The 18178-nt window shown below is 45.2% G+C and overlaps 1 protein-coding gene across 1 annotated transcript in view; it reads left to right on the top strand.

Annotated features, from left to right (window-relative positions):
- LOC120034665 (microtubule-associated protein tau-like) overlaps positions 1 to 18178 on the top strand; it is a 39283-nt gene that overhangs the window by 8578 nt on the left and 12527 nt on the right. Inside the window, exons 2-8 of the mRNA XM_038981265.1 lie at positions 5323 to 5523; positions 6733 to 6819; positions 10519 to 10548; positions 14747 to 14790; positions 15247 to 15426; positions 15704 to 15794; positions 16323 to 16558. Of these exons, the coding sequence (XP_038837193.1) occupies positions 5340 to 5523; positions 6733 to 6819; positions 10519 to 10548; positions 14747 to 14790; positions 15247 to 15426; positions 15704 to 15794; positions 16323 to 16558 (852 nt within the window). The 5' untranslated portion in view covers positions 5323 to 5339. The remainder of the gene's footprint in view (positions 1 to 5322; positions 5524 to 6732; positions 6820 to 10518; positions 10549 to 14746; positions 14791 to 15246; positions 15427 to 15703; positions 15795 to 16322; positions 16559 to 18178) is intronic.

Genomic DNA, 18178 nt, shown 5'->3' with positions numbered 1-18178 from the left:
TGACACCTCGCCCTACAGTTACACAACAGTCAGGTGGACTTCTCTTAGTCGACACGTTCTGCTTCACTCTGTTGTCACGCAGAGGAGAAAGTGAATGTTGAGGAGGTGGAAAGGACTCTACTTTCAACGCAGTCCGGCCTGGAGTCGCTTATTTCAAGAGCTGTCTGTGGCAACAGTTCATGCAGTATTCGCTAATCGGGTTCAACAATAGTCTTGCAAGAGTTTAGTGGGTTGGGGTTACGTAAAGGGAGAAAACTGTTTGTTTTGAAAGGGCTTAGCTTAATGAAACCCCAATCGGATCATTAAGATCATCTCATATGGACCCCCCCCCCCCCCCCCCCCCCCCCAGAAACAGCAAAATATTCTCATATACGGCATGTGTTATGCTCAAAGCACCCACGTGCCTCTAGCCTAATTTCACATGGTATGCTGAAACCGATTCAAGTGGAAAACTGAAGACTGCGTCTAGCCTAATCTGAGAGGAAAACATCTAGGCTATTGAGATTTTTATATATATATATATATATATATATTGGAAACGACACCAGAGGAGAAATGTCTCTATTTAATCTTTAAGATGTCTCTATTTTACCATTGTATCTGCCATCTGACATTGGGGATGTAGGCCAGAATGAGGCTGAGTGTTCCTCCATTTCTTCAGTCTCCTTTGGATTCTGCTGTATCATGCCGCTGCACTGGGCTGGGCGTGTGTCCCCCTGTATGAGCATGCGCCAGCTTTCTTTCCGCAAGGACCAGAGGCTTTGCAGGCGCGCCTGCCTTATCCTTCCCTCCTTTTCGCCTCTCCCCCCCCCCTCTCTCTTTTGCTCTCATCCCCTCTCTCTTTCCATCTCTCCTTTAACCTCTCCTCTCTCTTTTCCTTTCCTTCTCCCAACAACAGTCTCCTTCCCCGTGTCCCTTCCCTCTCCAGCAGTCTTTCTCTCTCTCCTCCGTCAGTGTCAATCTCTGTGTCGTCTTTTCTCTCACTCCCATTCCCTCGCCATCTTTTTTTTTCTCCCCTCGCCCTTTACCGCCCCTCCACCTCCCTCAGACGCTGTCCCCTCCCTATGTGTTGTCTGTCTGCTTTCCTTCTCTCCCAGTTCTCTTCTCTCCATCGTTGAGCTATGCTAAATCCCACGCTGCGTACTTTGTCCTCGCTGTGTTCTATCTGCTGCTCTAATACTTTCTCCCTCTAGCTTTCTCATTCCTTCCTTACAGCAAGGCAGTGGGGTAAGGGCTGGGTCGTCTCTGATGTGTTTGTGTTTAGAGTGGCCCGCCTCCCTCTTTCTCTCTCTCTCTCCCTTCTCTTCCTCTCCCTCAGACTTCCCCCCCTCTCTCTCATTCTCTCTGCTTGCTGCAGCGACTGCTGATGAATATTAAAGAGGAGAGAAAGAGAGAGAGGCTTCCTTTGGACGCTGCCTTACTCTCTCTGAGTGCAGCGCTGCTCTAGCTCCACCCACCCATCACCCCCTCCCTGTGTGTGTGTGTGTGTGTGTGTGTGTGTGTGTGTGTGTGTGTGTGTGTGTGTGTGTGTGTGTGTGTGTGTGTGTGTGTGTGTGTGTGTGTGTGTGTGTGTGTGTGTGTGTGTGTTTTGTTAGAGAGAAGTCCTATTCAGCGAGTAGCTCTCCAGGCTGACAGAGCTCCAAATCAACTCAGCCCCTTCTGCCATTTTATTCCTCCCACTCCCGCCTTTTAAAACTGCAATATGTAACTTTTTGGGCAACCTGACCAAATTCACTAAGAAATGTGAGTTAAAGATCAGCAATTCTCATTGAAAGCAAGTCTAAGAAGCATAGATCTGTTCGATATGCACTATTTCTATGCTTAAGTTCTTAAGTTTCGTTTTTGCGTTTTTTACTTTTGATTTTGTACACCAGCTGAAAATACAATATTTTAGATTGTACAATAAATCAGAATTTTTTTTGGTCACATAAACTGAGAAAAAAAGCAGTGATAGTGTGAGGGTTTCTTCTTTTTTCTCGTTTTATTCAACTGTTACCGTGCACCTGCAAAAAAGATAGCTCAGATGTGCGAGTGCCTTTTGAATTTTGTCACATAAAATGAAATTGGGCAAACTTTTTTGAATTTTAGCAACCAGGACATGGCGGAGCGATTTCTGCATATTGCACCTTTTTAAGTGTTACACAAAGACGATCCACAGAGGAGATGACAGGGAGGGAGAAGACATGGGATGGGGTACTGGGGAGTTTTTAGGTGATAGTCGGTAACATGCTCTGAGATTTGACCACTTTTAAGCTATGTCAAATAGAGACATTGAGTTTCCTCCCACAAATTTAAATCACAGTGTAGCTAATGATGCGTGTGTTCGTTCTGTTGTGCGTAGAAAATCCTTGCCAACTCATTGCTTTATTTAACTAGTTAAGAACAAATTCTTATTTAAAATGACAGCCTAGGAACATTGGGTTAACTGCCTTGTTCAGAGGCAGAGCGACAGATTTTTACCTCGTCGGCTCGGGGATTTGATCTAGCAACCTTTCGGTTACTGGCCCAACGCTCTGACCACTAGGCTACCTGCCGCCCCGTTAGAGGGTGAGTGTGGGACAAAGATTAGGTGTAAACGCCTGTGAGACGTTCAACAGAGGATTAACATGAGCATCCATCTGCCCCTCTGGCATTTCAGATCAAAAATCATATCACCAATTTGGTCTCCTCTCCTCCCTCCCCTCTGCTTTTTGGATAATTGCCTCCTTTCTTAGTACCTCTCCAACAAGCTGATAAATGGGGCCCTGGGCCCTCCTCTTTAGTAACTGAGTGAGCCTATTCACATTTAGCATTTCTTTCCCTGTACCTCTTTGTTCAAGCCCTGTGTCTGATTTTAGCTGAGATTATAGATCTTTAAACCAACTCTGACACCTCTTGATTGATTTGAGGATCCCTGTTGCCTTAAGGTAGACCAATTGCAGTGGATTGACAGTGCATAAGGAGGTCTGTGGTTCTGGTACACGTCGGGCTGTGATGCTCTTTGTAGCTCTTCTTTGTCTCTCTCTCACACACGCTCTCTCTCTTTCTCTCTCTCCCCCTCCCTCCCTCCAGCAATCAGCCCACAAAGAGAATCAGAAAACAGCTGCCAGACCAGTCGCAGGCCATTACAAATGACAGGGTGGGCTTGGCCAGAACATGGTTTCAGCCCTTCTCCCTCGCCCAGTACGCCCATCCCCCAACCTCTGTCACTGGGAGAAATGAAATGATGTCTGAAGATCACTGCAGTCCGGTCATTGTTTGTTAAATGCTGTGTGTTCAGAGGACTAGACCCTCCTGATTTGATGTTTTTCCTACTAGGCATTGAGACTAACTTTGCCAATGCTTATATCTTATACTATTTATCCAGGACATAGGCTAGCTAACAGTTGCCAAGTGCTTCGATCTCACAATGGCCAGATCTCAACCTGTTACTATTGGCCTATGTCTATTTAGAGTGAGGTCCTATAAAAAAAGATAGGCTACTTGTAATGGAGATCTTCTTTGTCAGAACAGTGGTGTTTCACTGCTGTAAATGAGTCTATAGAGACGGCCAAATATAGACAACTATGCCCTTGACTGGTTGGCACGCCTTAGAAAGAAGTGTTAGGCATCGGTCCAAAGCAGGTGCTGATTTGTGTTGTCAGCAAACTGAAAAACAGTCCTCTGTGTGGTATCGCTGAATGACGCAGTCCTACAGTCTTGTAAGTTGGTCCAGAAAATATACGCACGCAAGATGACCCCCAAAAGCATAACAGAAAGCAATCACCCGCTTAATAAGAAACACAGCAACTCGTCCACATAACACCAGCCAAACCGCTGGACTTAAGGAAACAGAAACGGGATATGCCTGGCAGGTTGTCACGTACTGAGCTGCTGCCGTGTGTATTTTGAGAGGAACTCTCTCTTCCCCTTTGAGAAGACAGGAGGAAATCCCCCCCGCATTAATATGACCCTATGATTGGTGCATCTGATCTTGTAGTCTCTATGAGCTGCAGTGCACAGCATGTTTCTGCAGGAGGAGGAGGAGCCTGTGTGTGTGTGTGTGTTGTGTAGTCTTTGAGCTGCTGTTTCTGCAAGAGCAGGAGAGGAGCTCTCATGGTTGGCCAGTGTTTAACTTGGCCACTTCCTCATCTTGCTTCATAACAAGTAGGAGCATGCTCACGTTACAGTACACCGTCCCTGACATGATGACATCCGTTACAGGGAAGTAGCTCATACTTGTAGCTCAATATCACGATGAATCATGATTATCCAAGCTTAGTTGAGGAAGAGGAGGATTGCCTTGAGTCTGTAGAGTAACTCAAAAGGTTCGAATAGCCTAGGTGTTGTCTCTCCACACTCACTATTGAGGTGGCAGCTTTGCTCGGGGCCTCGAATCGGGGAAGAACAGGCTAGGTCAAGCTACATTGAGACATTAGGTCGACATTGCATTGACATGTCCTTTGGTACCACATTAGAAATGATGGATCTTTAGGGCCTACCTAGCAAAAGCCTCAAGAAACAAAGCAACCTAGCCTGTCCTTTCAAATCATGATCACTGAGAAAGGGCGTCAGAGTCTAGACAAATGTTTCTGGAATTTCATCTTCCCCTAGCCCGTCAGTCTGTTGTTGCACCACTGTCTGTCTCTGCGTTAGCAAAGTCCTTTGATTACATAAAGCTTATATAAGACAAAGAAAAAGTCCTGATTGTCCCTATCGGTCCCTATGAGGGGGCGACATGGAAATCGCAGCGTTGCAGCCCGTTGGTGTGACAATGGCCATAGGAGTTGGCAAGACAGCAGCACAAACAGATCTGGGATCAGGCTCGGACAAATGAGTGGACAAATCCGTTGCTGTTCTTGTACGAAGGGTCTGGGTTGGTGACTAAGACCTTAGGGTCTGGGTCGAAAACACTCCACAATAAAACTGGGGGAGATTTCAACAGTGTGTTGGTATCTGTCTTTCTTTAGCTCAGCAGCCATATCCCTGTCTGTGGGGAACAAGCATGTGTGCTGGGTGTCGATTTGGAATCGTTGTCAATGACTTCTCTGTCACCTTCACCCTTTTCCTTTGTAGCCCATTACTGAGATCCCACCAATTGTGGTTGGTTCTCGCACGCCTCTGCTCCTCTGACCCACTTTAAGTAAGCCAACAACAAAGCAATGCTTAGAATCCTCTCAGTTCAGTCCGGGTTCCATGCGGTCTGAAAAATGTGATACGGCACCATCTAATTTTTTCAAGGCATTATCAAAATTCAGTCATTATCTGTTTCCACCTGCCACAGTAGTCTCATGTGGATAGCATCAAAACGAAGTAGAGCATTAACTCCATGGTTCTTCTTCTGTCTGTCTCCTCTCCTCCCAGCCTGAACTCGTTTCACCATGGATCAGCATCAGGACTTCAACTCGAGCCTGGACGGCCACGCCGCCGTGCAATTCAACTCCGGGGAGACCATGGCCTCGGCTGCCCTGGCCAACATGACACTGAAAGAACCCCAGGACCAGCAGGAGGTCAAGAAGCCTAACGGGATGCCAGACGCACACATGGGACCTGGGGACATGGAAGGTCAGTGATGGACTAGGTCACCAGGACTGTAGATTCTGACAGCAGAGGGTGGTTATGGGAAAGAGGGCATCAGATACACGTTCTTGGGGAAACAGTGTCACGGTTTCTTAGAATCTGGTCAAGCTGTTTCTTGTAGGCCTTAATAGTTAAAAAGCAGACCGTGGCGATCTGTTGCGTCCAGACAGATGGAAGCAAAGGATGTTATTGTTCTCTGCATTACCCTTCCTTAGATTGCATGTTTAAATAACCCTACAGACATCAGTCTCCTCAGACAGACACTCTATAGTGTGTTATACAGACCCAACTCTCTCTTCCAGAGAACAGGATCGATGTTGAAACTAATAATCCTGACAGGCCACAAGCGCAGGGAGACGGAAGCATCCGCCAATAATATAAACACACTTTGGTTTTGAGTGTCATCTACAGAGGATCTTCAAGGGACACTACGGGATTCTGGCAATTGTTCTACTTCCCCAGAGTCAGGTGAACTCGTGGATACCATTTGCGTGTCTCTGCGTGCAGTATGAAGGAAGTTAGAGGTAGCCAATGCTAGCTATTGTTAGCGCAATGACTGGAAGCCTACAGGTACAGTAGAGTACACCTGAATCTCCCAATGTCCCTATAACGTACAGAGCTTTGCCCAGTTCTATCGGATGACATGCCCCAGCTGTCCCAGCTTTTTAGGTTGTGATTACTGTACTGTAGGCGACAGTATGTCAGTGACCATATGAGGCCTACATATTACATGATATAGCCAGAGTATATCTAGAAAAGGATGGAAGAGATATTCCATCAAGGATGTGGCTTTAAGTTCTCAAATCTGGTATTTTTATCCTTAGCATTTGTTTTCGCGTAGAATACTTCCTCTTTAGGGAGCAGAAGAGCAATACTTCCGCTCTTATTGTACAGCTTAAGCTACACTACTGAAGAACAAAATGAACAACTTCTAAAGCAAGGCATCTTGTGTTTTGAGTTGGAAATGTAGGCCACACTGGGACTGGGGGCTGTTATTTATTCAAAAATATATTCCGCTATACCTCTTAACTGCCTCGCTGCGTCCTCAATATGTTCACCAACCACCTACCTCAAAATATAGGCTAGCCCGCTCTTTTGTTCCCGCTAACCTGAGGTGATGCCTGTTTTTATTTATTTTTTATTTAAAAAAAAATCTCTCTCACAAACGAATAATCTTGCCTCTGTCTCTCGTAGAAGAATTGCTGGAGCTGTCACCGGAACTGAAATCACAGCCTCAAGCACCAGTGTCAGAGGTCTCTGTGTCGAAGAGCGCCCTCTCGGGTATGCCGCTCCTCACCTCCGACCCCTTTGTTTCTAATAGGGGCTGTGTGAGCTGCAGGGTTGGGCTCATTTCCATTTTGATTAGTGTTCATTCAGGAAATGTTTCAGGAATTGATTCAGGAATCTTGAAATACTTAATAAACGAATCATAAATTGATCATGAATAGATTATTATGAAATGGAATTGAGTCCACCTCTGGTTGTGATTGTGTCTCTTGTTGTGGCTTCAAAAGCAATGTGCTCATTGGTTCTTTTGGCCTCAGCCTCTTCGCGAATCATCATCCAGCTTCTTGTCACAACTACCTCAACATGCATTTGCTTTCGCTTCTTGCTTCACAGCTGCCTGCTTCACTTTTCACAGATACCCCTGAGTGCCGTTGTATCCCCCAAAATCATGTGCTGCTAACCTCTCTTCCTCCTCTTTTCCTCTGTTTTCCTCTCTTCTCTTCCTCCAGTTTTCAGTTTATGTAATCACCGTCTACATCGACCAATGCTTTAAAAAAAATATTTGCCTCTGTCTCTCTCTCTCTCTCTCTCTCATTTCTACAAAGGTCAGTTCTTCTGAGGGCGTCTGCCTTTCCTTCCTAATGCATTTTTAATGAAATCTCTTGTCAGGATTTAAGGATGATTCTGCTGCTCCCCTGCTGCTGGACTCTCAACAATCCATAATATTTCCTGCTTCTGTTCATAAATTGCATTTTTATATTATTAATCATTACGCCATGCTTCTGAGTTCTGTTCTGAGTTATGTGTGGGTGAGCTCTCTTGTTGTTGAGGCTTTTCAGAACACTTTTTATTCAGGTCACACAGCCAACCCCCCCCAGATCGTAGCATCAGGCCTAGAGTTGTGGCTCTTGTATTCATGATTGTCAGCATCCTTACTGTTAGCATGAAGTTTTAGGCTGTCGTCACGACAAAGACAGTGGACGTAAGCTTCCTGTATTTAGACAATTGCCCCGCCGGCGGTCAGTAAGTTAAGAACCGTTGTGGTTTTGAATCTGATAAGGACGTTGTTTAAGTGACACTCTGCAGTAACATGCTCTCTCACAGTCACGGCCAACAGGCCAACCTCAGAATAAGTGAAAGGGGGGGGGGGGTTCTTGGCTAATGGGTCAATATGGTCACCACTTAACTGGTGCTGTGGCTTTGGTCAGCACGGTGGCGCCATGGTAACAGAAGGCTGAACCCCACGTCCCTATAGAGCCATAGCTAGTCACCCCCAGAGCATTTTAAACATGGCTCGTAGGATTGACGTCACGGACTTCCTTCATCCTCACACTCGGTTCATTTACCGTAGGACGTGATGGTCATGGGGTTCATAATGCTTCGTGTAATTGCGTCCTTGGTGTTATAACCCCTTTAGCTACTAAGTCACTCAGTGACTCCAGGTCTCTCAACTGTCAGTGGGCCTTTATTCAACAATGATTTATGGTACTGCCAGAAGGACAAAAGGCACTTTGGTGGGTGTGTTCTCGACGACAGCCCACAGCTATAGATACCACAGTGTCTGCTCTGCTGTGCTCTACAGACGACCGTGGGCTCTAACCCCTGTTCACGAAAACATGAAAGATTGAGCAATTTCCATGAATAGAACTACGTGCGTAATGTAATTAGTTCACTTCCTCCAAACCTTCCTTGAACCACTGGCATGAACAATATACCGCAGGACCAGAGAACAGAGCTGGATATCTAGATTTAGGCCTACATTGTAGGGACTCGTGTTCCTTTCACTGAGTCTTATTGTGTGTCTGCTACCAGCAATAGTCCGTAAGTTACACTTGTCAATACAGGATAGCCAACTGTAATACAAGGAGCATGGTGCATGTGTCTGGTGCTTTAGACCTTAACTGGGGTTCAGTGACTCTGATCGCCCTATTAGCTGTAGGCAAAATCATTTATAGCCCCTGTGATGATGCTGAGCTTGCAGACTGAGAACTGTTAATGGTTGACATGGAGGAATCATCAAGCTTTCCTGAAATCGAAATTTGCCGATGGGCGTTTCTTATTGACGCCTATGCTAAACCCCCCCCCCAACCACCACCCCAGAAAATGTTAGGTACAATGCCCTCAGAAATTATTCATACCCCTTGACTTATTCCACATTTTATGTTACAGCCTTAACTCACCCATCTACACACAATAGCTCATAATGACAGTGAATATTTTTGTTGTTGACATTTTTGCAAATTGATTGAGAATAAAATCCCCAAATATCTTATTTGCATAAGTATTCACACCCCTGAGTCAATACTTTGTAGAAGCAACTTTGGCAGCGATTACAGCTGTGTCTTTCTGGGTAAGTCTCTAAGAGCTTTCCACACCTGGATTGTGCAATATTTGCCCATTCTTCTTTTCAAAATTATTCAAGCTCTATCAAATTGGTTATTGATCATTGCTAGACAACCATTTTCAGGTCTATCCATAGATTTTCATGAAGATTTAAGTCCAAACTGTAACTCGGCCACTCGGGAACATTCACTGTCTTCTTGGTAAGCAACTCCAGTGTAGATTTGGCCTTGTGTTTTTAGGTTATTGTCCTGCTGAAAGGTGAATTCATCTCCCAATGTTGGTTGGAAAGTAGACTGAACCAGGTCCTTTAGGATTTTGCCTGTGCTTAGCTCCATTACATTTTCTTTTTTTATCCTGAAAAACTCCCCAGTCCTTAATGATTACAAGCATAACCATAACATGATGCAGCAGGTACTCAGTAATATGTTTAGGGCAAATCCAACACAACACAATACTTTGTATTCAGGAAACTTTTTTTGTTGTTGTTGCAGTATTAAGCCTACTTTAGTGCCTTGTTGCAAACAGGATGCATGTTTTGGAATAGTTTTATTCTGTACCAGGCTTCCTTCTTTTCACTCTGTCAATTAGATTAGTATTGTGGAGTAACTACAATGTTGTTGATCCATCCTCAGTTTTTTTAAACTCTGTAACCGTTTTAAAGTCACCATTCTTCCTCTTCGGCAACCTGATTTAGGAAGAGCGGTTGTATCTTTGCGGTGACTGGGTGTACTGATACATCATCCAAAGTATCATTGACCTTGCCTTACGTGTGGGGTACAGAGATATGAGGTAGTCATTCAAAAATCATGTTATACACTATTATTGCACGAAGAGTGAGTCCACGCGACTTCTGCAGCACATTTTTACTCCTGAACTTATTTAGCCTTGCCATTACAAAGTGGTTAAATACTTATTGACTCAAGACCGTTCAGCTTTATTTTGATTGAATTTGTAAGCATTTCGGAAAGAAAACAGAATTCCACTTTGAGATTATGGGGTGTTGTGTGTAGGCTAGTGACAAAACAATCTCTCAGGAATCCGTTTTAAATTCAGGCTGTAACACAACAAAATGTGGAATAAGTCAAGGGGTGTGAATACTTTCTGAAGACGCTGTAGATCTACAGATAGACGGTGTAGGGCAGCCGTGACTGTCCCTGAAACTACACTTGCGCATGACCGAGAGTAACTTAGTGGTTTTAGCGAGCTTTAGACTAGAGGATTTATTTCAGCAGGCGGCTTGTGTGTGTGTGTGTATGTGCGTGTGTGTGCGGTTAAGTTTGATCCTACTTGTGTGAGTTCTCGCTGTATGTTGGAGATCAGCCTGTAGAAAGTCTAATGAAGACCCCCTTTTTTTCCCTTTTGTCTTCTTCCCCATCCTCTTCCTCTCCCATCGAACCCTGGACAACGCAGCTACCAGAGGGATGACCGCTACAGGTCAAGGTATGACAGCAATACCCATCTGACATCTCTCTTCCTCAGACTACATGTAGCCATGAGGAAGTGGAGTTTTTGAGACCGACTACCATCCATGCATATCCGTATCAAATCATCATCGACGTCTTTTATTTTCAAATATTCATCCCAATAGCTCTTATACCAATTGAAACCAAGATCGGGTTTAGCATTGAGAGTAATGGACAATCTCCAGTATCGATTTGAACCACAACTCATCTCAATCACCATTATAGGAGTACCACAGCGTGTGCATTATAGAACAGAGGACACCGTCTTATTGGAATGTTTCACGATATAGATTCCCAATTTTATATTGATCCTTGAAATGTATTAATCTTAAGTGGGTCATGGAGTTTGATTTCAAGAGCAAGGTTGATCATTGAAGGATTTCCCAATGGTTCTTACGCTGAGTGATACCACACCATAGCTATAGTTTTAACCATGCTTTGTTTACATTTGAATTTGTTTAACGCGACAAACATTGGAGTTAAACAAGCCTATTTTGGGGTTCTGATGGGATATGACGCTTGAACTAAGATCGAGGCAAAAGTTATATTCTTCAAGAATCAATGGGTAGACGTCATTTCTAAGTCCAGAATAAGATGTAGCAACTGCAGTTTCCCCCTTTTTTAAAGGAAGAAACCATGAGGTATTGTATGTGAGGCTAGCAGCCAGAACCCCCCCCCCCCCGTACCGCAAGGCCCATTTGCAAATTAAACAATCCGGCAGCCAGACTAGCATTGATTCATCGCCATTGCAATTTCATATATCACAACAATCCAAGGGCGAGAGAAATTCAGAGCTGTTGGGTCATTGTGAGTACTGTGTTGAATGAGAGACTTTTTGTTGTTGTATTGATATGATACAGCTTTGCTTTGACTTCTGTTGTGCATTTTGGTTGATTTTTCAGGCAGGAAGTTTGAGGGCTTAGTGTCCGAGCTGTTAGGTGCTTTTTATGAACCCATAGCTACATACATAGTTCATAGCTCTCATTGTGTAGTCCACCCATCTTTTCTGCTAGAAACATGGAAGCAAAACGTTTGCAACTGCATTGAATGTGATTTGCAAACGGAGCTTCTTTATAAAAACACCTACAGCTCTCAAGATTTAGGTACCAAAACGATCCAGATAATTGCAGTTGATATATTTGATGTTTCATTGTTGTTCCGGTTGATGCCAGCAAAAAAAAGGTTCCTTTTCCCTTTGTTTTGTGTTCCTGCTCCTTCAGTGGCTGTTTTCTTTCCTTTCGATTCTTTCTTTCCCTTTATTTCTGTTCCTTTTGTTGGGTGTTGAATGTGTGTCTCTGAGGATTAGGTATTCTCTAACACCACAGTCCTGCTGTGGATCTATCCCTCTGTCCCTTATCGCTCTGCTTCCCGGTTCCCACCACACCAGAGGAGCTCACTGCATCGCTCAGCCCCACGCCAGGAGGTGTCAGTCCTGCCACAGAGAGCGGCCGCAGTAGCAGGTCCGGCTTTGCCGACGACGGGAGCGAAGACGGGGAGCGGGCTGGGTCGGTAAGCCCCCGGGCATCTCCTTCAGCCCCTGAAGCCCCAATCGAGAGGGACACTCCAAGGCTCTTCTCCCCAGACTCGCTGGGGTCTGAGGTGAAGAGGAGCTCGTCTGACAAGGTCTCTGATGTCTCTGTGGGCCACAGCCTGAGCGACTCTGGGTCTGAGGACGAGGATGAGAAGGACGTATGTGAGAGCAAGGAGGCTCCTACCTCGGCCTATGAAGACAGGATCAGTCCTGGGAAGCCTCAGAGCCCTCTCTTCATGGAAAAGGAGGGGACGAAAGAGCAGGTGGATGAAGAAAAAGAGGAGGATAGCGACGAGGAAGAGGATGAAGAGGAGGAGAGAACAGAGGTGTCAACGATCCGCAGGAGGCCACGGCGTGAGGTCAGCTCAGAAGAGGAAGAGCAGCAGAAAGATGAAGTTTGCGCCCCTGTCATTCCCGTTGCCATGACCCCGGAGGAAGCCAAGCAGCGCGTCCTATCCTTTGACTACACTGAGCCTGAGCGACACCCACCTGGTCAGGGCATCCCTGCAGGGTGGCAGAACGGAGCAGACAAGACCCCCCCAGAGAGCAAGAGCCCTGACTCCAACAGGGCCGACCATGGATCTCCCTTCTCCCCTAGCACCGCAGCCGACCGGACCAAGGACCAGTCTCCTCTCATCGAGCACCAGCCAGACGCCCGCGATGCGGTGGAGCAGGAGACTGAGGAGGAGGTGCAGGAGGAAGAAGAGGTGCAGGAGAAGGTAGCTAGTCCCCTGCCCATGATTGCTGTGCCCCGGATGGAGGTTGAGCCCGTCCAGAAGGATGATGAGCCTGTGAAGACCTCAAAGGACACTCAAGGCCAATACCTGGAGTCGGCAAACGAGGACGTCATCGCAGCGGTGACGGCAGCTCAGTCGGTGACCAAAGCCAAACCTGCAGAAGCCAAACCTGCAGAAACGAAGACTAAGGCTGGCAAGCCTGCTAGTGGCCCCAAAGGTGATGCCAAAGGAGGTGCTCCTACAGCAGCCAAAGGCCCGGTCAGGCAAGATAAGAAAGTGACCGCTAACGCTGTAGCCCCTCACTCCAAGACCACCGCCGCTAAAACTCAGAAAGCACCCCCAAAAGATGCCGCCCCACCGGGCGGAAAAGCAAAAGCTCCAGGTGCCCAGCTGAAAGGTCTGTTTTCTGTTCTAGTTTATCAATCCCACCTCTCCACCTCCTCCTCCTTTCTTTTCTCTCAGATATTTTCTTCTTCTTACTAGAGCGACACAATAAAGCAGCACCCTTTCTGAAAAACATGCACAAAACGCATAATGTGAACGTGTTCGGTTGATGAAACGGACTGCTTGTAGCCACCACCACCGGTTTCTTTCTTGTCTCTTCTTTGTTCAATTCGTTCTCTATCGAGCTTTCTCTTTTCTCTGTGTTTGGTCTGTGTTCTGTCTGTGTTTCCAGCCCCTGTTTATGTCACTAACCCTCCTGTGCCCAAATTATTTTTGCTGGCAATGTTGTCCACTGGTCAGCCCCTTTTGCATGTCACTTGCATGTTTTGTTGGGTGTGCAACATCACATCATCGTGACTGTGTATTTATGGGTCACCCTTCCTTCCACCTCCCGTCTTCTGAAAAACACACACACACACACACGTATGGTTCACACGTGTATGCACACACACACACACCACACTCTGGCTACTGTTTCCTATTTATCATATGTGCAGAAAAGTGTAAGTCAGCACGGTTTGTCAGGTTTAATGTAAGCATCCATGCATACTATCTTCCCCTGCAGTGCAGGTGGTCTCTCACAGATTGTGTTTGTTACACACTACTTATCATTAGATGGATCACTGGTTCTCTTTATGCTAATCATCTTTAAGGTTGCCTAAATGGCCAATTATCAGTAATGATCAGATAACGAAATGATTCGTTATGACATTTTCTGTAAAAGCTTTTCGAAATGATTACTGGAGTGTAAATAATGAATCCGTTTAATGGGACCCACCCACTCCCACCGTTCATTGATAGGCAGGCAATACTGTTGAAATCTCCTAACTAACCATTTGAAAGCATCACAGTCACCACGGAGACTCAATTTCCTGCTTATCCAATAACATGCAGGCCTGACGTTAAATAAAAAGGACGGTTTCTAAGCAGTTGTCTGTACCACAGTCATTGGCCCTAAAACTAATTTAGTCCCCCCCCCTCAAATGATTAGCCTAGTCCCCGACAGTGTATTATGATCTCTGATTCTCTGAGTGGACTGATTCGGGGGATCGAAATCAGGCCAAGAGGCTTGAAGTTATTGTTGAAACTCTAGATTTGAATAAAAACAACGTAATGTTCTAAACCTCCCCATGCAGTGTAATGTCAACACACAGATCATTTCGAATCTGGGGCAAGTTTCAAATTAAAGTTCAATAAAAGTTGACAAATGTACTTTCTGGCAATTCATTTCAGTGTGCCGACAATTACTATGAAATCCAAAAGCTACTTTAAAGCATCCGGATACAGCAACTAGAGTAGTTAACACGCATTGTCCGTTAGCATTTTCATGTCTGGGATGAATAGGCAATTTAGCTTCAGAGAGTTAGCCTAGCCTAGTACAGCGAGGTCTCAAAGTTGCCGATGACACAGGACTATGATATTAGCACTGACTTTCAGTCCCTTTCTTTGACCCTCTCTTGCAGCCAAGGCCAGTGCAGGGGCTGGGAAAGAAGCAGCTGAGAAAAAGGTAGGTGATAATTGATGTGTGGACCAGAGGTCTGACCTCTGGAGTGACCTTGAGATATATTGATGCCTACTGTACCTCAGTGCTTCACTTTTTATAGCTGCAAAGGAGGTTCCAAACACGTTGGCTCAACTTTTACAGAAACCTTTGCATCAACCATCTGCCTTCAACTGAATGCGCTAAAAAAAAACGAACGGTTTTGCTCTGCAATTGCAGTACAGCACATCTGCATGTAAAGCCATTCACCAATCACATGCAGTTTTTGACATATTGAATTTAAGATTTTTACTGTTTACATTTTTTTAAATGGCTTATATTGGTTTTAATTGTTTGTCTATATCGCTTATAGGTTTTTGTTAAGTTCCACCATCGTAATGCATTTCTTTAAATGTTGTTTGCGTTCACTTTTGTCTTTTCCTTTGTGTTCCATAACACTTTTTTACCACCTTTGGTCACAAGACACCCAACGCCACCACACCTGTCAAAGCATCCACCCCCAAACGACCCTCCTCGGTCCAAACCACCCCCAACAAAAAGCCTTGGTCCTCTTCCTCTGCCCCAGCCTGCAACACTAGCAGGCCCAGCTCAATATTTAAACCTTGTCCAGGCAGTGCAAGAGCCAGAGAACCCAGGCCAAGGGTAAGTAACACACATGGACAGGTCTCAACTTTGACCACGATCCCAGGCTCAGGCCAGCCTATCCATAGGCTCATAATACTCAATGGCATTATGACTTGAATACTTCAAAGTTCCATGGTGTTGAATGATCTTATGCAATGCCTCTCCTAAACCCCAAATACTCAGTCAGTTCTTTCCCAAATTAGTCCGGAGTCTTTTGTTTCAACACAGGTTCATCGCTTGTTGTGTAGTTTCTAGTTTTTCCATTCTAGAAGTAACCGTGCTGTTTGGTTTCCAGACTGGAGATGGGAAGACAGCCAGCACCAGGACACCAGGTGCCAAACCCCAGGGTGCTGGGACCAGGATGCAGACCAAGACCACTGCTGGAGGTCAGTCAGTACTCAGGACATGTTCAACAGATGCTCAACTCTCAATGTGTTCCTTTAAACTCGTACAGCAGTGCCTACAACGTGAACACATGAAACGCAATCACCATTAATCCATTGAGAGTTCCCCAATTCGAGAGAGGTTAACAAATGGAGTGTGAGCAGAGATGAGAGAGGATATGGTCAGACTCCATATCCCCATTGAAAAAGGTTCAACTCTAACAACAGCTTGATACCTACATTTGCCATCTCTAACACGTGGCAGCTTGACAACTACATTTACATCCCCAGCATGTTAGATGGTGTCACCACCGTTTGCTGTGCTCTCTTTGGAATGGCGTGATGGAGAGAAAAATGTACCTAGAAGTGTCTGGGCATTTTGGCTTTAACTACAGGCTGAGCAAAACATCACCGGCGCCTAGTTCAAATAATTGAACTTTTGCAGGTCTTGTTCCAGAATACTTATTCTCAGGGAGCACAACATAGATTGGAATAACCTAATCCTAGATTATGTTTCTCCTAACCTTGTAGTTGATTCCCCCAAGACGCCCCAAGACCGTAGTGGCTACAGCAGCCCCAGCGCACCCAAGTCCCCCGCCAGCCGGGAGGTGAAGAAGGTGGCAGTGGTGCGGACCCCTCCTAAATCCCCTGGGTCCACGAGGGGGCGCAGTCCGGTGCCCCTGGCCGCCCCCATGCCCGACCTGAAGAACGTCCGGTCAAAGATTGGCTCCACGGAGAACATCAAGCACTCGCCTGGTGGAGGACGGGTAAGGGCTTGAAACCGGTTTCTTTCGTTTTTATGATATGTAGGGTTGAAGAATTCCAGAAACCTTCCCAAAGTTTGCAGGTTTTTCAGAAACCAATGGTAAGAGGGAGAGGAGGTGAGGGAATCTGCCAACAGGAAATCCTCCAACTGGGATTTCTGAAAAATCCAGGATCTTCTGAAAAGTGGCCTGAAATGTACAAGCCTGGTGCTGTTTGTCTTAGGTATCTTTCTTCCAAGCTCGAGTTGTTTATCACAGGCCGGAATCCACGTACTACTCCAGTATTTGGCATATCAAAGCTTACGTTTGAGTTGTGATCAAGAATGGCTTTACAGTATTTGTTGAATATGTCCAGAACAATAAAAAATGGTTTGTTCTGTATTAGTTCCTTGGATGTTGTAAGAACGCTTTCTCCCCCCTGACTCTTTCAGGTGCAAATAGTTGAGAAGAAGATGGATTTAAGTAACGTTCAGTCAAAGTGTGGCTCCAAAGCCAATCTCAAGTATACCCCAGGAGGTGGCAATGTGAGTAACACAGACGGCATGGCGGTCAAGAGACTGCAGACAAGGACATTACCCATGTTCTAGCTCCTACAGTACACAACCCACACACTTCCATAAAGACTGGTCATTTGATCGTTGATCTGTAACTATTTTGAGATCAGTGCATGTCAGATATCCCTGACCTGTAAAATAAGGACATTGCCTCATGCCTGTAACTTCTGAGGGTGATAAATCTAACCTTGAACTTTGAGGCTGTCTTGTAGATAGTCTGGTTGAAGTACATTTCTAAGTAGCGGTCAGCAGCAAGATCCACATCGCAGCCTTGCAGCTGCTGCAGCAACCTGCCAGAAAGATGATATTTTCGCCTCTCCTCTACCTCTTCCAGGTGCAAATTTTACATAAGAAGATCAACTTGTCTAGTGTTCAGTCTAGGTGTGGCTCCAAAGACAATCTCAAGCATGTCCCCGGAGGTGGTAACGTGAGTAACGTGAGGACGAACTCATGGTTTGGTCTTGAGTCTTCCTGCAGTTAGAACCAGATCATGGCCTTGGCCAGAACATAAAGGCTATTCCTTCTCCACTCTCTGCTCCTTCTAGACTTCAATTAAATGAGGACTTCACTAGTTTATAGCTAGATAGTTACTTAAGTTTGAGGAGTTTACAGACTTTCTTCATTTTTGTTAAATTTACTCTCTGATATTCTCTTATTATGGTAGGTAGCACAAGCTATCTAAGTTTGTAAACAATATTTCAACTCAAGTCCTTTTAAATCAGTTAGGCTATCGCCTGATTTAATACAGGAACATTAAATAAATCAATAAAGTAAATTGAAAAACATTACAAATAAGATGAATGTGCCGAGGTAATTATAGTGTTGAAGTATGATGCATGTGACCATATTCAACCTAACAAATGAGACCCCACTCTAGATAATGGTTTCAAGTAGGAACACTTCTCTGAAGTCTTAACATCTTACAGTTGCAGCACGTTGTGAAATGTCCTTTTAATATTTTTCCAAATGCGAAAACATTCAAAATCACATGTAGGCTAAATCATATTTTTTTTCCAAATAAAATGTAAAACAATAAGACCTGTTCATGTGGAGGTTCAAGCTGGGATCA

The sequence above is a fragment of the Salvelinus namaycush genome, chromosome 3 (assembly GCF_016432855.1).
Source record: "Salvelinus namaycush isolate Seneca chromosome 3, SaNama_1.0, whole genome shotgun sequence".
NCBI classification, from domain to species: domain Eukaryota; kingdom Metazoa; phylum Chordata; class Actinopteri; order Salmoniformes; family Salmonidae; genus Salvelinus; species Salvelinus namaycush.
The sequence above is the reverse complement of the archived record's forward strand: the minus strand, read 5'-3'. Positions and strand labels throughout refer to the sequence as shown.